This window comes from Helianthus annuus, chromosome 3, assembly GCF_002127325.2.
Source record: "Helianthus annuus cultivar XRQ/B chromosome 3, HanXRQr2.0-SUNRISE, whole genome shotgun sequence".
Classification (NCBI taxonomy): domain Eukaryota; kingdom Viridiplantae; phylum Streptophyta; class Magnoliopsida; order Asterales; family Asteraceae; genus Helianthus; species Helianthus annuus.
The window spans coordinates 5,282,650-5,302,080 of NC_035435.2; the positions used below are offsets into that span (position 1 = coordinate 5,282,650).

The 19,431-nt window shown below is 32.9% G+C and overlaps 1 protein-coding gene across 1 annotated transcript; it reads left to right on the forward strand.

The window, feature by feature from the left end:
* Positions 1–16,827: 16,827 nt before the first annotated feature.
* Positions 16,828–17,463, forward strand: LOC110931149. The gene has a single exon (XM_022174555.1). It carries the CDS (start codon positions 16,828–16,830, stop codon positions 17,461–17,463), a length of 636 nt encoding a protein of 211 aa, XP_022030247.1.
* Positions 17,464–19,431: the final 1,968 nt, after the last annotated feature.

Below are 19,431 nucleotides of genomic sequence, written 5' to 3' on the forward strand. Positions count from 1 at the left end.
ATTAATAATAGGTTTAGAATCAAATACAAAGATTCGAAAAATAAGAAGTCGTACAAAGGGTATCAAATAGACTCTGATTGACCTCATTCAACCGACATTAGAGCCGTCTTATCGAACTCTACAACATTAATTAATATGTACGAGTTGATGGGTTACATTTATATTAACTCATTCATGTCAATATGGTATGTAAATGTCTCTGTCTTTGTTTTGCATTTACAGGAAATATCTATACTATATAGTTTAAATTGTTCAACCCGTGTAAGACACGGGGAACTAACCTAGTTTAGATTATAAACTTATTTAGGTATATAAATCATTAATATCACAAGAGAAAAAAATCCTTTTGTTAGTTATTTTGAAAAATTATTTGTTAGTTATTTTGATTAATATTATTATTATTATCATTAAATGTTTACTAATTCTATACTTAAGTATTTAAATAAGATAATACTTAATTTAATTTAAATAAAATTAGTTTTAAAAATATAAATGTAGCTTTTTTGAAGAGCGTAATTTAACCGGCCCAGCCTTCAATACTGATTTTATTTTGATGTTGTTGTTGTTGTTATCAAGTAAATATTTATTATTATTTAAGGATTTAAATAAGACAATAGTTAATTTAAACAATATTTAGTTATGAAAAATACAAACATTATATGTAAATTTAAATATTAAGAAATTAACATAATTTTTATTTGTTTTTATTTAATTCGTAATATTTAATGTTTAATATTTATCAATTATTTTAATTTAATATTTGTATTATAAAGTTCTTTTATTCATTTTTTCTACTTAATTAAGTGGTTTCTTATTTAATAATACTTATCATTCAGGTGAGGTCGGACAACATGTCGTGCCAGAACAAGTCTCATAAAAAGGATTATTTTTGTTTGAGTCAAAACGGGTTCGGGTCAAACCAGTGTTTAAGACAGGTCAAATAAAATTGCGCTCTCCAAAAGAGCTACATTCTGTTTATATTTTTATAACTAAACACAAATTTAAATTATATATTTAGGGTAGACTTGTAATTTATCGTAAATTTTAAGACATTTAAGAAAATATATAATGGATTTGGTACAAGTATTGATGCATTAAGAACCTGTCATTTACCATTTTTTTTCTCTTATGATATTAATGATTTATTCAACGAACATAAATATAACTGGACCCGCCTTAAATAAGTTTATAATCTTGTGATATTAATGATTTATATACCTAAATAAGTTTATAATCTACATAAGTTTATAATTAACAAATTCAAAAAATTAATGCAAGTCTAGAAAAATTATATACCTAAATAAGTTTATAATCTACATAAGTTTATAATTAACAAATTCAAAAAATTAATGGAAGTCTAGAAAAATTATATACCTAAATAAGTTTATAATTAACAAATTCAAAAAACTTGATTTTAGACTGATCTAGCAACTTGAATCAAACCTCAGGAACGAATTTAGCAGTTTTACCCATTCATTAACGGAGGTTCTAACGGTGTTAATTTATTGGACTGAAATAGCAACAGAAACTAGGCTCAGGGACTGTTTTAGCAAAAAAAAATTGATTTTGTACTGATCTAGCAATTTGAGTCAAACCTCAAGGATGATTTTAGCTGTTTACTCTTAAAAATACGATTAAAAGAGTAGCCTTCCTTGCATAGATATCTTTTTACTGATTAAAATACATAATATATAATATATAGTATTTTTATATTATTATCACACACACATTATATTTTTTAAAGGATAAAAGGTTTGTGGGTAGGGAAAATCAAATCTGACTCATTTCAATGAGTATTAAAATAAACCGCTTTTACTTTAACCCTATTTGATATGTTGCCTAACATATTTAATTCGGTTATTTTTATCAAGTTTGAGTACTCGCTAGTCGGCCGGTAAGGTGGGGACTAGCGACTATTCAGAATTAATCGAATCGGGTTTTTTATATGTAATTTTCAGTTTTATGTATATATATACATATTTTTATAGGTAAATATATTAAGTAGCTAGGTTTTAACCCTTACTCAACTCATTTTTTTAGTATACTAGATTAATTGTTGGAATTCACATGGTTTGGTTGAAAACTGACCGGAATTTAAAGGTTTTGGCAGGAATATACAGGTTTTTTGCCGCAATTTGGCCGGAATCGTCGATTTTTGGCTGCCCGACTAGGTCCGACTAGCGATTAATGGATTAATTAACGAAAAATTACTCAGTTACTGGCCGACTAGCGATTAATCACCGACTAGTCGCCGTCTAGTCGCGATTTTTACAACACTGGTTTTTATTACCTTTAGAGTTGAGACACCGACATTTTGGGTCCCTTGTATATAAAATTTATATGGATTAATTTATTCCTCTTGTTTGTGGCAAGGTTCAACCTCTTACTCCTTTAAAAATAAAAAAAAATAATAAAAAAAAAAAAAAAAAACTTTGTTCATTTTGCCAAACTACATGCTCCTTTTAGCTCAATCCCCTGGAGATGCACTTATCTTTGTTAAATGTTTGTCAATAAGATTGGACCAGGGTGTTCATAAATCACTGGAACTGATCAAAGCTTATAAACTTAAGTATTTCATTGAGTCATCCAAAGCAGCCAGTTTGATTTGTTATTTTCTGGAATCATAGTTAACAGTTCGAAACAAGATTCTTGTCAAAACCAACTAAAGCATACCATTGAAACTCCTATTCTGGATTTGGATCACAACACGTGGTTATTTTATACGATATAACTCTAAGTACATAGTTCATGATTCGACCCGTTAGTTGATGAATATTAATTGAACCATGATCCCACTAGTCTAAGGAGCTATTTGTTTACCTCTTAATGAGAGTCTTAATGGATAAGACCTCTTACTGGTTTAGCACTTAATGGTTCAGACTGTTTGTTTCGTGAGCAGATGTCTGAATGGTTCAGACATTTGCCTTTGAATGGTTAAGCATTATACTGAGTCTGAATGGTTAAGACCTCTAATCTGAACTGGTCAGACATTTGTCTCTAAACGGTTATGCATTATACTGGCTCACAATGGTTTAGACTTCTTACTAGTTCAGCACTTAATGGTTCAGACCTCTGGTTTAACACTTAACCATTCAGAAGTTGGCAAACAGTATCTGTAGTTGGATGAATTTGATTGTATGCGTTAAATAATAGAAAATGATTCGATGCCACCAACTACGTGTTGAATTTGAAGAGAACATGCAAGTGCCGATTGATGGGTATCCATCATAGTTTTAAACTTTTAATGATACATGATAATGTATGATATACAAATAATTTAAGTGGAGATATAAAAATCTAAAAAGGTGACCTTTTAGTGGTATGTGATGTGATGGTGAAGAATCCCCACCTGGTCGATTGAGCTTTGAAAACATGCAACAAATCTTCTTGTCTTTTAAAAGTGATTGGTTTACGTGAAAGTATTTTAAAGTGGATATGTTTATATCAAACACTTTTGAGTTGGCATACCACCACACCAAAGTATGCAATTTGTACAACTTAATATAATAATATTCAATAGATACTTGTCATGGGCGGACCTATCCATAGTTGTGGGTGGACGGACGCATCCTTTGAAAAGAAAAAAATAGTGTATATTTTAGGCAGAAAAAACCTGACCGCACTCCTTGAAAATATGGTTGAACGCCTCATCCGCATCCCCAACAAATAATTCCTGGGTTTGCCACCCGTATGCATGTGAGTTGATGTGAAAGTTTGTTTCATTCGACCCAGGCAATAAGACTGTGGGGTGTGGGCTTGGGTAGCCAAGCAACGCTGCTTTAGCCATACCGGGCCAGCGTGGGTAGCGGTGTTGCCCCGCTGGCGTGGCGTAGGATGGGTTAGGGAGATAATGTGGATGACTGGGATTAACTGGTTAATTAAATAAAATTTTTAATAGGGCTGGCTGGGGTAACAAAAGGGCCCTTAACTAATGAGTTGAGGAATGGTATACAAATTAGGTTTATTGAGTCCAATACTAACTTGATTATTTTCTTAAATAATAATAAAACATTACAGAACGACATATTTTTTCAAGCTTGAACAGGGTACGTGAATTCTTGGAGACGCCTTTGAACAAAACAAAGATATTTATATTTATGTTTTTTTTAGAGAAAATGTCACAGAATAGTAACCAAGTTTTAAAAGTGTTCTAATTAGGACATTCGTATCGTTTTTGTTCCAATTAGATAACTTAACATTCAAATCGAGCATGTTCTTTTTTCCACGTGTCAAGAAAAAAATGGAGCGTAAGATGTTGGGCTCAGATTTTTTTAATATATGAAATTATATTTATCAAAAATAAAAACACTTTAATTACATTAAAAATTAAAAAAAAACAAGTTACAATCCACGTCACTCGAGTTAACATTAAATAAAAGGAAAAAAAGAAATAAAAATCCACATCATCACGGTTACCTATGAAATAGATGAAAAAACCATTAATTTTAATGAAAAATAAATGTTGAGTGATCTAATTAGAACACTTTTGAAACTTGAGTGACCTAACTGGAACACTTTTAAAACTTGGTTACTATTCTATAAAGTTACCCCTTTTTAAAATCATACAAAACATAACATTGAATTCGCAATGCATCTTAAATTTTGGTGTTTAATCCTCGTTATTGTTCGTATTTATCGTTATTGTTTAATAGTGTTGATGGAACCCGGATTTTTGTGTAGTTCTTCATCGTAAGCGATTTCTTCATCGGTAAGTGGGGTCGACATTTCTCGTGCGACCTCCTTGTATATTTCCGCTTCTATGCTACTTTCGCCTCCAGGTGAAGATGTATGGTGTATCTATTATATCGCGCCAGGTGGTTTTTTAAACAAATACGCATTTCCATTAATCTTGGAGTGAACCTTGTGTTTTTAGAGATATAACATTGTTACGAAAAGACAAAAGTGGTTTCTGAATCTACTGTAGAAGCTTAGGTGGTTAGTAGATCACATGTCATAGCGACTAGAATAAACAATCACGATTCTTTCTCTTTCCATTAATCGTGTGAAGACATAATGGGTAAAAGTTCGTTTCAATATGCCTTTTGAGCTCAGTCTTTTTTGTGCTACCCCGAGCCTGTTTACTATTTTCATTGCACAAGTATTATATAAATTAAGCACTAAATTCACACTACAACAACTACTACTTGATGTCGTATTTCTCATTGACTCATCTATATTGTATGTTTAACCATATCTTGACGTCACATTTCCCAATGACTCTAACCGATTTCTAGGCTTAGGAATGTTAAAACCTATCTCAAGCCACAACTAGGGTTGGGACTAAATCGGTTCCTATACAAACCAACCAGTTCTACAATCCGGATGGATCCGGGTTTAAGAACCAGTTCTAACCGTTTTTTGGTAGTCCTCGAGAGAGTCGGGTATCAAACCACAATTTATAATCTAAGTGGTGTTTACATTTTTTTCTAAATCGTTTACTAGTTTATTGTATGAATAAACTACATCCGAATGTCATAACACAATCTTAAATATAAGTTACTTTGAGTAATTTTCTTACCTACGCATCTGATTTAGATTGCTCAAAATATACATTGGGGCAATCGTTTGAAACTAGCTAATTTATAATGACTCTAAATAGACAAGTACCACTGCGTAACCAATGTTTGTCGTGATCACCTATCGTACCAGTCACCATCCTCGTGACAAGTGTCACATTCCTACCACAACCACCATCTCCACTCTACCATCACCGCCATCTACTTGTCTTTGTTGCAACCTCCATCACACCACCTACCCGATGATGTTGCAACAACTACTTTAATAGTTGCAACTTTCGCTGCCACCGACATCTTATTAACTGTCATCGCTGTCACAATCACCGTTGCCACCGCTGTCCGGTTAGCTGAACTATCTTTATCTTTCTCCGTGATTAGAATAAAAATTTAATGTTAGCTTATTTTAAAATCTTAGTTTAAATTGAAATTGATTCGATCAAATATTTTATGCTTTGACATGTTTTGGATAGTCTTTAACACGTAGAATAATCAAATTGTTTTTGCAACAAGTAAAATAGAAAACAAAGAGCATATTATGATTATGATTGAAGAAAATGGTCAAAGCCATAAATTATAAAAGCTCATGTTCTATTTGTTGGCCACTTTCAAATCAAATTCTTAGTGAGTGATTTACTCATGTACGTTTGCGAAAATCCTTAAAAAAGCAATGGCTGCTAACCAAGAATCATTTATATAATGCCATGAGTAGTACCATTTTATGTTCCTCGAACATGTTTAAATTAATAGTACCTATATATTGTTCTTAAAGGGTGAAGATATAATAGTAAGTTTATTTGGCTAGGAAGGCTAGGGAGTGATCTTGACCATCCATTAAGTTAATCAAGAGCTAAGATTAAATCAGGGAAATTGAAAGGAAGAAAAGAGGCGGGTGAGTTTGGCATTCTAGTCAATCCAAGCCAATAGTTTCTCTCTCCTCCAATTCCCCCCCCCCATTTTTTAAACGTTAATAACTCTTTCATACGACATTATTTTTTTTTATAAAAATTGCACCTTTTTTATCTTTAAAACGAGTATACTATTGCTATATTTAAAAAAAAATAATAAAACCCAGTTGCGTAAAACGCAATAGAAAAACCACCAGTTACGTAAAACGCAATGAAAAAAAAAACCTAAAAAATGACATTTTTCTAAAACGCAATGCACCAAAAACACAAAGAAATGACTTATTTGTAAAACGCAATGGCCAGAAAACACACAGAAATGTCTTATTTGTAAAACGCAATGGCCAGAAAACACATAAAAATTTGTTTTACCTAAAACGCAATGCACCAAAAACACAAAGAAATGTCTTATTTGTAAAACGCAATGGCCAGAAAACACATAAAAAAGTGTTTTACCTAAAACGCAATGCACCAAAAACACAAAGAAATGTCTTATATGTAAAACGCAATGGCCATAAAACACTTAAAAATGACTCATTCTAAAACGCAATGGACTGAAAACACCTAAAAATATGTTTTACCTAAAACGCAATGACTAAAAACACTTAAAAATGTGTTTTTTTCTAAAACGCAATAGCCAGAAACCACATAAAACTCTCTTATTTCTAAAACGCAATGGACACATAAAACTGTCTGTCACTGTGAACTGTCTGAATTGTCTACGAATTACTGTCTTCGAAATGAGCCAATTTCTGGAAAATTAATTTTTCTGATGCGTTTTTAGTACAGCAGCTCAACCCCAGCCAGGGGCTCTGCCCCTTGGACCCCGCCAGGGGCTGCCGCCCCTGGGACCCCGCTACCAGGGGCTGCCGCCCCCGGACCTCGCAAAGATCGTAAAACGCAATGACTGAATCAAAAACCCAGATTGTGAAAATGAAATTAAAGAATTTCTTACATGGATCGAAGCCGATTTCTTCATCAATTGACGAAATTTGAATGATAGAAACACTTATCAACGCTCGAATCGAACGAATTGAGTGATTATCTCCAAAATCACCGGAAAAAAACGAGATTTTTTTATGAAATTAAACTGGGTTTTCTTCAAAAAAAAGCTGAAGAACACGTTGATCGGGTTTTGAATCATTGATTGGTGATGAAAATCGCACTATAATGTAGTGATTATTAAGATAGAAAGTGAAGAAATAGTTGAAGATGGTGGGTTTTGAAAATGGTGGGTTTTGAAGTTACTGCGTTTTAAAAAAGGAAGAAGAAGGAGTTGGATTGACTAAAATACCCTTTCTCTTTATTTTAAAATTTGCCACATGTCATAATCCTATGGCTTCCTATCATTCATAGCGAAAATTAACTTCCTATTTGATATTTTCCCTGTTCTTAAAATATATAAATTATTATTCTAATATGATATTAGTTTTTTCATCTTTTTTTATTTCAAAAACTTCATTTATTATTATTATTATTATTATTATTATTATTATTATTATTATTATAACAATATGAGTTTCTTACCAGACATGGTTTACTTTATATCTATACATATAATAAAGTAAACCAATGTGTGACACGTGTCATTCATTGGAGGCGTCTATTTTTTGGTTTTCCCGTCTTTCTTTCATATTTATCTTCTAACAATTTATCTTTTAAATTTTAGATAATATTAAATAGAAAAATGTTTTAATAATTGTAAATAATATTAAATAGAAAAATGTTTATCTAATAACTATAACCCTTTTATTGAAGTTTTAAAGGGTTTCACGCTTTTTTGCACCTGGTCTTTTATGTTTTAAATTCTAGGATTTGGCTAAAACACACTTTGCCATTAATCACATAATTTTTTTGGATTTATTAAAAATTCATGACTATATTATATACTTATAAGCTTGAATATATATGTCAAACTTAAAAATTATTCTTCAAAAATTCAGTAACATCTATACTCTATATATAGTAACACGTGTCATTTATTGAAGACACATATTTTTTAAGTTTTCCCGCTTTTCTTTCATATATATCTTCTAATAATTGTAAATAATACTAAATAGAAAAATGTTAATTGAATACAAAAAATATAGGATAACATCAAATGTATATCGATTACTTAAATGAGTATACACATGTATGAGATTTTTTTACTATTATTATTAGTTTCATTATTTATCAAATATATATAAGTGTGTCCGTCTTTGATTTGCATTTACAAGAAATATTTATTATACAGGATCGGCTCAACCATTTTAGAGGCCTAAAGCAAGTTTTAAAATCGAGGCCCTTCTTGCCTATTTTTTTTCTTATCCAAAAAGAATAAACGACGGTCGATCGGCCTAACGGAGATTCAAACCCGCCCTCTTAAGGTACACAGATGACATGCGCGCCAACTGGGCTACAACCTTTTAATAACAAGGCTCATACCCATATAGTATAATTTTTTTTTTTTAAATCTTGAGGCCCTATACATTTGGTGGCCTGAGACCCAAGCATCAAAATACTTGGGCTTGGGCCGACCCTGTTATTATATAGTTTAAATTGTTCAACCCATGTAACACACGGGGAACTAACCTAGTTTTATTTTAAAGTAGATTTTTTTTTTACTAATGGCGTATTCATGATAATAAACAATGGATTGAATAAACGTCAGTTTATAGAAACATTGCCACTTGTCCAATGATATTATTCTAATAAATCAAAAGTTAAAGATTCTAATTCTTTTTTTAAATACAAAGGATTTATGGATACATCTTTTCCCACATGTTCCTCGTTAATCTTGTGTGAATTCTTGTTGACCACTTATTCATTTGTGGTGTATTAGTACACACATGCTTAAAAGACAAATAAAATGGAAAACTAAGAAATATAAATTTTGGTGATTTTAATATTGATATGATTCATTTTTTAACCAATACATATATACTAACTTTTATAGGTATTATAGTTGTATGAATCTAACACACAAAATATTTCAATTTACATGAAACCTGCAGTTCTACTAATCTACTATTGTATACATCACATGACTTAAACAAAAGATAACTGATATTTTGTTTGTATTTTTATGACTTCTTGCTTTGGATTATTTTAAAAGTAAAACTATTATTATTATTATTATTATTATTATTATTATTATTTTATAAACCAATAATTTCGTTTTTGTAAAATAATCTACATACACATGTGTCCAATTAGTATTTTTGTTACAAGTTAAACCAAGTCTGGTGGGTGCATGCCACCAGCGACCAGCCACATCAGCTTAAGGGGCATTAAACATCAAGTCGTAGGCGCAAAGGGCACGTTCGTGAATATGTTAACGGGCGCCAAGTGCTTTGCATGTGGTCCCGTTGTGATTAGTTAAACATATTCTCTAATACAAAAATTAGACTACAAAAATTAAGAAATTAAGAGGGTAAATGAAGAAACATTGGTGGCCTTTATTAGACTATAAACTTAATTATATGTGTATTATGTGTTCTTAGGATGATTAAACTTATATTATGTTTGTATGTAACGAAATAAGCGAAGGGGAACGACAGTTGGGTGCTGTCATTTTAAATGACGGTTATTCCTGCCAAAAGTCAACTTCCGCATCAACCGTCACCTCCGCTGTATATATAGACATTAACCGGTAATCAATTCCGGTACCAAGATATTTCACAATATCCTATTCAATTTCGTTTTCATTCTGTCTTGAGTGTATATTGTTACTGTGCATTTGATCAAGGAAACTATGGAATCCAATTCCAATCCTTGTAGATTAAATTCTGATATTAAGGATTATCAAACCTATGATAATCCCCCGCTCCCAACAATTGGTATCAGAGACACGGTTAAAAAGGAAGAAGATCTCCGTACGACGTCGTCAATGATGCCCTGCCAACACTGTTCTGATGAAAAGAGAGAAAGACGGAAGAAAGACTCAATCCACAAGCGATGTTATTACTGCAACGAACCCGGGCATCAAATTATCTCGTGCAAAATGAAGGAGAATGATGAAGCAACCCAGTTACTACGTCAAGCTATCAACATCGGCATTCAGAGACGAGATGCCGATGACGATTACAGACAAGAATTAATAGTCACCAGAACGGAAGGCGGTTTATGGTCTGAAATTTGGTATGTTAGTATAAATTTTAAACATCATTACGAGGGAAATTTAGATGTTTTTAAACGAATTAAACATATGTTCGGAGTAGAGACCAAAACCGGTGAAAGTAATATTTTATTCATAAGAGGGATTAGGGCTGTTGATGTTATGTCTGGAAATGATAGATTTCGAATTCAGAGTGTGTTTACACTCCTGAATTGGATCGAAATGTTCTTAGCATGGACCAACTTGTAATACAAGGGTATACTGTTAAGACGAGTGGAGAAAGATGCAGAATCTTTCCCACATTTAGTGTCCCTGTCTTGAATAAGAAGAATGAGATTTCTGGTTTAACAAAAGAAGACGAGATTGGCATGAAAGAAAAACAAACTATAATCAATCTCGGTTCGAAACATGATGAATACAAAACAGATTATCTAAACTCCTATTTTGAAAATCTGAATTTGTCTTCTCAAGAACCGGATTGGAATGTTATGATCTTACAAGCAATGAAATTTCATGAATTTCAAGATTGCAAAGCCTTGCTTGATATGTTAGAAGATGTTGAATACGTCTTTAAATATAAGTATGATTTGGAGATCAAATTTTACGAGATGGTAGAGTGGTTTATAAAGACGAAATTAGGAATCTCTACAAGACCGATTCCGTCGTATTCGAGGGATAAAAGAAAGATAAATCTGCTCGAGTTATATGTAATCGTGAAACGAGAAGGTGGGCACAAGAATCTTACCTCAAATAACTTATAGGCAGTAGTGGCAAAGGATACGGGGTATGATTATCATGATGGTGAACTAATGAGATTAATGTATGCTATGTACCTTGATGTTCTTGTGTATTATTACAAATTTAAAACGACACAGCAAAACGTATGTGAAAGAGAATCAGTGAACGATGATGAATCTATGAGCCAAAGTCGGAGTTCCGTCGATAACCAAGGCACAGTTGCAGGCCGAAGAGAAAGAAACCTGAGCGACAGTTGCATCCCTGAACAAGAAGGAGATCATTATGCATTTTTTGCAGGTAACGACTGGCATGAGATGAAGAAACTGCAGAAAAGGCGAAGGTTCGATTTCAAACAAGTGGAGAAGGTTGTGGATGAAGCTAACCGAAGTATTTTAATGCATTCTCGGAAATATAATCAAGTTTAGGGGAGTGTATTAGACTATAAACTTAACTATATGTGTATTATGTATTCTTAGGATGATTAAACTTATATTATGTTTGTATGTAACGAAATAAGCGAAGGGGAACGACGGTTGGGTGTTGTCGTTATAAATGACGGTTATTCCCGCCAAAAGTCAACTTCTGCATCAACCGTCACCTCCGGTGTATATATAGACATTAACCGGTAATCAATTCCGGTACCAAGATATTTCACAATATCCTATTCAATTTCGTTTTCATTCTGTCTTGAGTGTGTATTGTTATTGTGCACTTGATCAAGGAAACTATGGAATCCAATTCCAATCCTGATATTAAGGATTATCAAACCTGTGATAATCCTCCGCTGCCAACAGCCTTCACGTACAGGCAGCATGAGTTTGCATAAATAAACAGATAATTTGAGTTATAAATTACAAAGCTATAAATCTATCGATTATCATCCTTTTATGTTCACAGTGCATCTTGACCTGAATTTCGCGATGAAGATAACAATGACAAAATGATTATAAAAAATGGTTTGTATTATTTGATGTTAAAATCGGTTTGATGGTATATAAGTATATGATGTTACTTTTTTAAACGTCGTCATGAAAAATCCGTGAAAAAAAATAATAATAATAAATCACAAACTTTTCAAAAGTTTTCACAACTATTTTATTAAATTTGTTTTATAGATTATATTATAATTACTAAGTTTATGATTAATACTATTGTGGTAAAGACTAAAGGTAAATGCCATTGACAAAGCTGCTATCGCTTTGCCAAAGCAATCACAAGAACTTTAATTAATTAGCACAAACGTTTAGTTACATTAACCCCTATGCATTCAAGTGAAAATATAATATTTTTAATGATTCATTAACGTTTTAATTATTAACGGCCCACGACAATATTCTAACACTGGATTATTAGACCCGTGTATTACATGGGTTTAAAAATAGAAATTATATAATTTTACAATCTTTACATAAGTTGACATAACTATATTTTTTACTTTGGACAATGTCACATGTAGTTGGTCATGTGTAAAAACTACTTTTTTTAGAAACAAACCAACCTTACATAGTGAATGTCCTTGACTTTTATTTATTGGAATGACAAAAGATACGGCGAGAGAAATTTGTTTCCTTTTCAATATTTACAGAGTCATTTTATCTTAGGGTATTAATTGAAATCTAGAGATAAGCCTTTGAGCACCAATTTTACTTCCAAATAAGATTTGTGCCTCAATAACCTGATAGCCATTGATTGGACCTGTAGTCGGGTTCCATTGCGTAAACCATATCTTTTAATCAATATTTCTTATTGACGTTATTAGATCATCGACCTTTAGTAATTATCTATGGTTATTAGAACATCGACCTTTAGTAATTATCTATGATATAGCAAGCCTAAAAGTTTAAGTCCATTAAGGACATTCGATGAGTGTAGATTTGCCTCAAAATTATCATGAAGATACTTTGACTCTTATAAACTAACATAACTTAGATATTCTTTTTCTTCGTCAAGAAATAATGAAAGAAAGGATCGGATGGGTTAGTAATGAGGAGATTCTTTGGTATATCTATTAACACTTTTATTTAGATTTTTTTTTTTTTTTGCTTCCCAAACCCAAAAAAACGTATCATGAAATTCTAATGACGTGATATATTAATTATAAATATAATAATTTATAAACAATTAACTTTGGATATAACAACAAATTTTTTATAATAATTAATTAACCGTTATAAAGCTTTTGATTTTGATATATTCGTATTAATCAATGAATTAATTTAATATTAACATATTAAAAAAAATAAAATGACTTTTTGCTTAAGAATAAAAATTAAAACAAAATGAATCAACGGATAAGCATCGAATTAATGTTTTTCTTTATTAATTTCATTATTTTGTTATGAAAATAATAAATAATTTAATACATATTTTTAATAATTATGTAAGCAAATCTATTTGAGGAATAAGGAGGTATTGCCATGTGATATATTAATTATAAATATAATAATTTATAAACAATTAACTTTGGATATAACAACAAATTTTTTATAATAATTAATTAACCGTTATAAAGCTTTTGATTTTGATATATTCGTATTAATCAATGAATTAATTTAATATTAACATATTAAAAAAAATAAAATGACTCTTTGCTTAAGAATAAAAATTAAAACAAAATGAATCAACGAATAAGCATCGAATTAATGTTTTTCTTTATTAATTTCATTATTTTGTTATGAAAATAATAAATAATTTAATACATATTTTTAATAATTATGTAAGCAAATCTATTTGAGGAATAAGGAGGTATTGCCATGTGGCATTATTTGGAGTCTTTTATTAGTATTAGATTTTATATTAGTTTTCATTTTAAACTATTCCGTGGGGTTTTTTAAAGGACGGGATTAATTTTATTAATAAAAACAAAATGTTATCCCATCAGGTTCACGAAATATCATTTCAATCGGAATAACTTCCTCCCGAATAAAGAAGAACTTCATCTTTCAGTCATGAAAGCTCTTTGGTGGATTTATAAGTATCTTCTTCGCACCACGGCAGGGCCGTCTTTGAAAGTCACTAAAATTTTTTTGGCCCTGTGCAAGATAAAAGTTTTGGGCCCTATTCATTAATCCATTATGTTTGTTTATTGATTTGTACCAAGTCATTAATTCATTACACACCAAAACAATTAGGCTTTAACATTTTTGGTTCATAAATAAAAGCCCTTTAAGTTTTTTCTTTAAAAACAAACAATTTATATATATAACTTTATAAATTTTTCGGCCCTATTTTGATTTGGGATGAGAGCAGTCGTCCACCCGTCACTTACTCTGGTCGACCCTGAAAAAAATATTATCAAGCTGTTTGTCAAAAGTCTTGTGAATCGTTGTGCGTCTATAGCATTCGATTCAAGAGTAGTTGATTCTTTATTGTAGTTGATCTTTAGTTAACCATGCATAGTCAGGGCTGTCCCTGAGAATGCGGAGTCAAGGGAAAATAGGAAAATAAGCTCATGTATTTTCAAGTAATTACGTGCAAGGGCGAAGGATTTAAGGGGCGGGGAGGGGCGCCCCCCCCCCCCCCCCGAACTTTTCGGTCAGTAGTGTTATATATGTACGTTTCGTATAGGATTTTGTAGGTATATACGTTTTCGACCCCCCTCAGTTTTATAAAAAAAATAGGTATACATGTTTTCGACCCCCGGTTTTGGTTTTTTATTTATATAGCCCAAATAAAATATTTAATTAGTCCAAATATTATAGCTCAAATCATTATATTTGGTAGAATACTAGAATGTATATTATATAACCCAACTCAAATCATTATATAGCCCAACTTAAAAGTCCACCCTATCAAAAAAAACCCAAATTCGTTTACTTTGGAACATCGACCAGAAGAACATAAGCCACAAGCCAAAACTGCAGAGGGGAGGGGGGACGCAGGTTCCAGAACTGTTCGACTTCAGCTTCTTGTTCGAGAATAGAAGCCAAAATACTGCTCGTTGTTGTGGTCTTGTACTCTTGTTCGACTTCTTCAATCTTCATAAGGTTAAATGTATGTGTTTTTTATCTTTAGGTTTAATTTAGGACTGCAATTTAGGTGATTTAGGTTGAAATTAGGGGTGAAATTGTTCCGAATTTTTGCCCTAAACTTGTTGAATCTTTCTGTAACTATGTCTAATTTTATTTGTTTAATCTTATTGTGATTTGATTTAGATAGAAATTCGAGTTTGAAATTTAGGGTGATTTGTTAACTTGTTTTGTTATTAGATTATGCTTTGTGGAAGAATAAAATGATAACTTCTTTTTTAATGTTTGAGAACGTTTTTTATTTGATATTAATGTTTGACCCGACCCGAATCGAATCACCGACGTCTGACCCGAACATACACCTCGAAACTACGCGATAAAATTTTTTTTAGGTCCGTTACTTTCCGACCCCCCGAACTTTTTTTTCAAGCTTCGCCACTGATTACGTGTTAATCTTACTAACAAATATTGAGAATTAACATAAACAAACAATTAAACAATTTAGTATAAACAAAAAATTAACTTAAAGAAATATTTTAATATAAATAAAACAATCCGTGTAATAATAAGCTACATTAGTTTTACAAGTAATAATGCACTCCAATTTATTAAACCCATACATTAATTATAAGTATAATAATGCAGTTCAATTAATACTTATGCAAATTTTGTTAAGACCAAAGGGTATGGGGCTCGGCACCGGGCCATCCCTCCCTTTCTGGCCCGTCGCACACCGCCCCCAAGGGGGCATCTCGTCACTTCCGGCACAATTTGGACGTTGGAGACGGGGCAATTTTTTAATAGGGTGGGCCCCCTAACGGTAACTTGCATGCTTTTTTAAAAGAAAAAAAAATTCACCCCACCACTATAAATTAAACCCCTTTTCACCCCACTTTTTTTTTTACCAAAATACTTCCACTTTTCTCCCATTTTTATAAAAAAAACCTTTCCCAACCTTAAAAAAATTATGGATCCCTACAACCCAAATAATCCCAACTCAAGTTCACACCCGTTTTCGTCATCCGGCTACACGCCCGTAATGGACAACTCTTTTGCGGGTTACCAACAAATGCCAAACGCTTTCAACCAATACCCGTTCAACCCATATCAAATGCAACAACTAATGCAAAACCCGCTAAATATGCCATATCAACCACCGCCACAAGCACATCCAACACAAATCGAGGAACAAGATGATGACGTAGAGGTTGTGCCAGAAACGCAACTTCAACCTTCAAAAAAGAAAAATACAAAGGGAAAGGGAAAGGGAAAGGGAAAGGGAAAAAAAGAAGACGCAGCCGCCAAACAACAATAAAATTGGACAAAAATTGAGGAAGAGGCGTTGGCGAAGGCATTTATTAACTCTTCAACGTCTTCTATAATCGGTAAAATATTATTATTGTTATAAAATTATTTTTTGTACATTATATTATCATTGTTATTAAATATTATTTGTACATTATATTATTATTGTTGTTATTAAATATTTATTTGTACACTATATTTTTCTAACAAAATATTATTATTATTGTTACTAACTTGTAGGTAACAATCAACAAAGCGATTCGTTTTGGCAAGAAGCCCTTGATATATTCCACAGGCTTATGGAACAATGCGAGTACAGAACCATTGATTCTATCAGCTCCAAGTGGCGCAAGATGAATACGTTGATCCAACGCTTTTGTGGGTTTTATAACATAACGCTCGCCAACAAACCGAGTGGGTGGAACCACGAAAATGTTTTCAATGAAGCGTTGCGTTTATACGAAAATGAGAGCAAATCTTCTTTCCCACATGTTCGTGCTTGGCAAGTTGTAAAGGATCAACCAAAATGGAAGGGATGTCGAAATGAGGTTGCAAGCGCGAAACGAGCAACGAAACGGTCTAAAACTTCCGAGTCAGGAAGTTATAGTGTTGGAGGCTCAACCGGTTGTTGCCAAATAAATATCAATGACGAGCCCGACTATGAGGAGGAGCCGATTGAAGATGGAGAAGGTCCCCCAGGAAAGGACAAAAGTAAAAACATAGCGGCTGAAAAAAAGAAACAAGCCGCATCAGGAAGTGGTGGTGGTTCGAAGTTGGAAGGTGTTATGGCCGAGTTGAAAGCATTCAATCAAATCTTTACCGAGACGCAAACCGAGAAGGTAAAGATGAAAAAAAAAACTAGCCGAGGAGAAGCAAAAGAAGCAACAAGAAGCGCAGGAGTTGGAGGAATGGAAAATAATGACCACCGACCTTAACGAATATCCACCGGAAGACCGTCCCATTATAGAAATTATGAAGGAAAAAATTAGGAAAAAATGGAGTGGGGGAGTGTAGTTTTTTTTTAAATGTAACTTTAGGTTTTTTTAAGTGTTTTTTTTTATTTAAATGTAACTTTAGGTTGTTGTTTTTTTTAGGTTTTATTTAAATATAACTTTTTTTATTTTTATTTACTTTGTTTTCATTAATTAATTAAATCAATTAAATAATAATAAAAAAATGGAGGAGGAGCATCCACCACACCCTTGGGTAGTCTCCAAGAGGATGCTCCTCCACCGAAGCTTATGTGGCGCCTATGTGGCGGATAGTCTCTTTGGAGACTATCCTCCCCATACCCAATGGTCTAAGAAATCTACATACATGTGCACGAAAAACCATCAAGTAAAACAAATGAAAAAAAAAAATATGAATGGGCCTCAGGGCCCAAGAATAAATGAAAAAAAGTAGGAATGAAAAAGCTGATAAAAGGTCTCGAACAAGAGACCGCTTCGTAAACATTCACGCGCGAAACCACTCAGCTACAGCAACATCATTGTTCAAGTTTGAAACCATATGCCTTAAATATAAATATAAAGATTTTTTTCCGGGGCTCTAAAATTTTTTGGCCCTATTCGGTGGCACACCTTGCATACCCTATGGGCCGGGCCTGCACCACGGAGGGCGAAAGAATAAAATCCCATATCCAGATCAGTTGGTAGAACACCCTAAATTTTTCAACCGATGGTTCCAGCCCTTGCGATCTAAATATGAACTCAAAATGGAGAATCCTCACCATACCCATCGGGCTAAGTTGGGAGATGTGGAAGCCACAAAAGTGTAAAATCGATGCTATGAATTGGGTGGCCGGTAGCCGAAAGTTGCCGTCGATGAATAAATCGGCGAACAAGGTGATATAGCCGAGTGGTGCATCAGCCGCCGTCTGACCCTGTTAAAGATAACGAGCATCCCACTCGGCCGAAAATTGAAAACCTCTAACAATCTGTTCGAATAAACCCTGGTCCCATTTGAGAACGGGTACTGGACCAGCGGCTTCTTCGACAGGAATCACTTCTTCTTCAACCATTATAGAAGATGCTTGGAGAAACAAGGAATTTGATGAAGATCTTCAGAAAGTTCTGGAAAAAACTTGAAGATTACCAAGAAATCTTTGAATATTTGATGATTCAAAGAAGATCAGAGAGAGAAGAAAAGAGAATTCGAAGAAGCGGTTGTGAATTCTCTCTCTATCTTCGATATATACCCATCGCATTAACATTTAATGTGACGGGTAACCGTGCCGAATGCATCGCCCGCGTACCCAATCAGGGACCGCCACGTAAGGCGTGATTTCCGGAGTGACGGTTGTGAGCCTCACTCTCCTGACAGCAGACGAAATGCCGCAGTGACAACATGATGATCACCGTGTTAGCAGTCAACTCAAACGTCGCTATCGACGAAATAACATGGTTTTTTAACTGGGTTGGGTGTAAAGGACTAAACATGCAACAAAATACCTAGTAAAGGACACCGTCTGTCAACATTCGTTAAAAAAGACACCGCCTGAAAAGTGGTATAAAGATAAAGGATAAAACTTGTAATTTTTCCGTGAAAATATGGTGACAATAATAGAGAGTTGTGTTTCTTGAATACGATTTGGAGTTTATGTAAATACGGATCTATATGATTTATATGTCAGAGATGAAGTAACATACATAATTGTTGTTTTGGGAACCATAGCTTGAAATGGATATGAAAAGAGAAGCGCAGGGAAAATAACATACACAATGAGTGGGTGTTCTAAAATTTTGACTTTAAGGTGTTGTCTTTGAAAGATGAATTGACAGTGGTTGAAATAAACATAAAAAATGGAAAAGCTAACAAAATTACACATAGGATTAATATAACATGGGGGGCTAGAATTTTGACACATCAAATTTATAACCATTGCTTTATTATATAGAGGGATT

What these genes read in the sequence shown, in the direction of transcription:
- LOC110931149 (XM_022174555.1), top strand. Translation starts at nt 16,828, where the DNA reads ATGGAACAATGCGAGTACAGAACCATTGATTCTATCAGCTCCAAGTGG.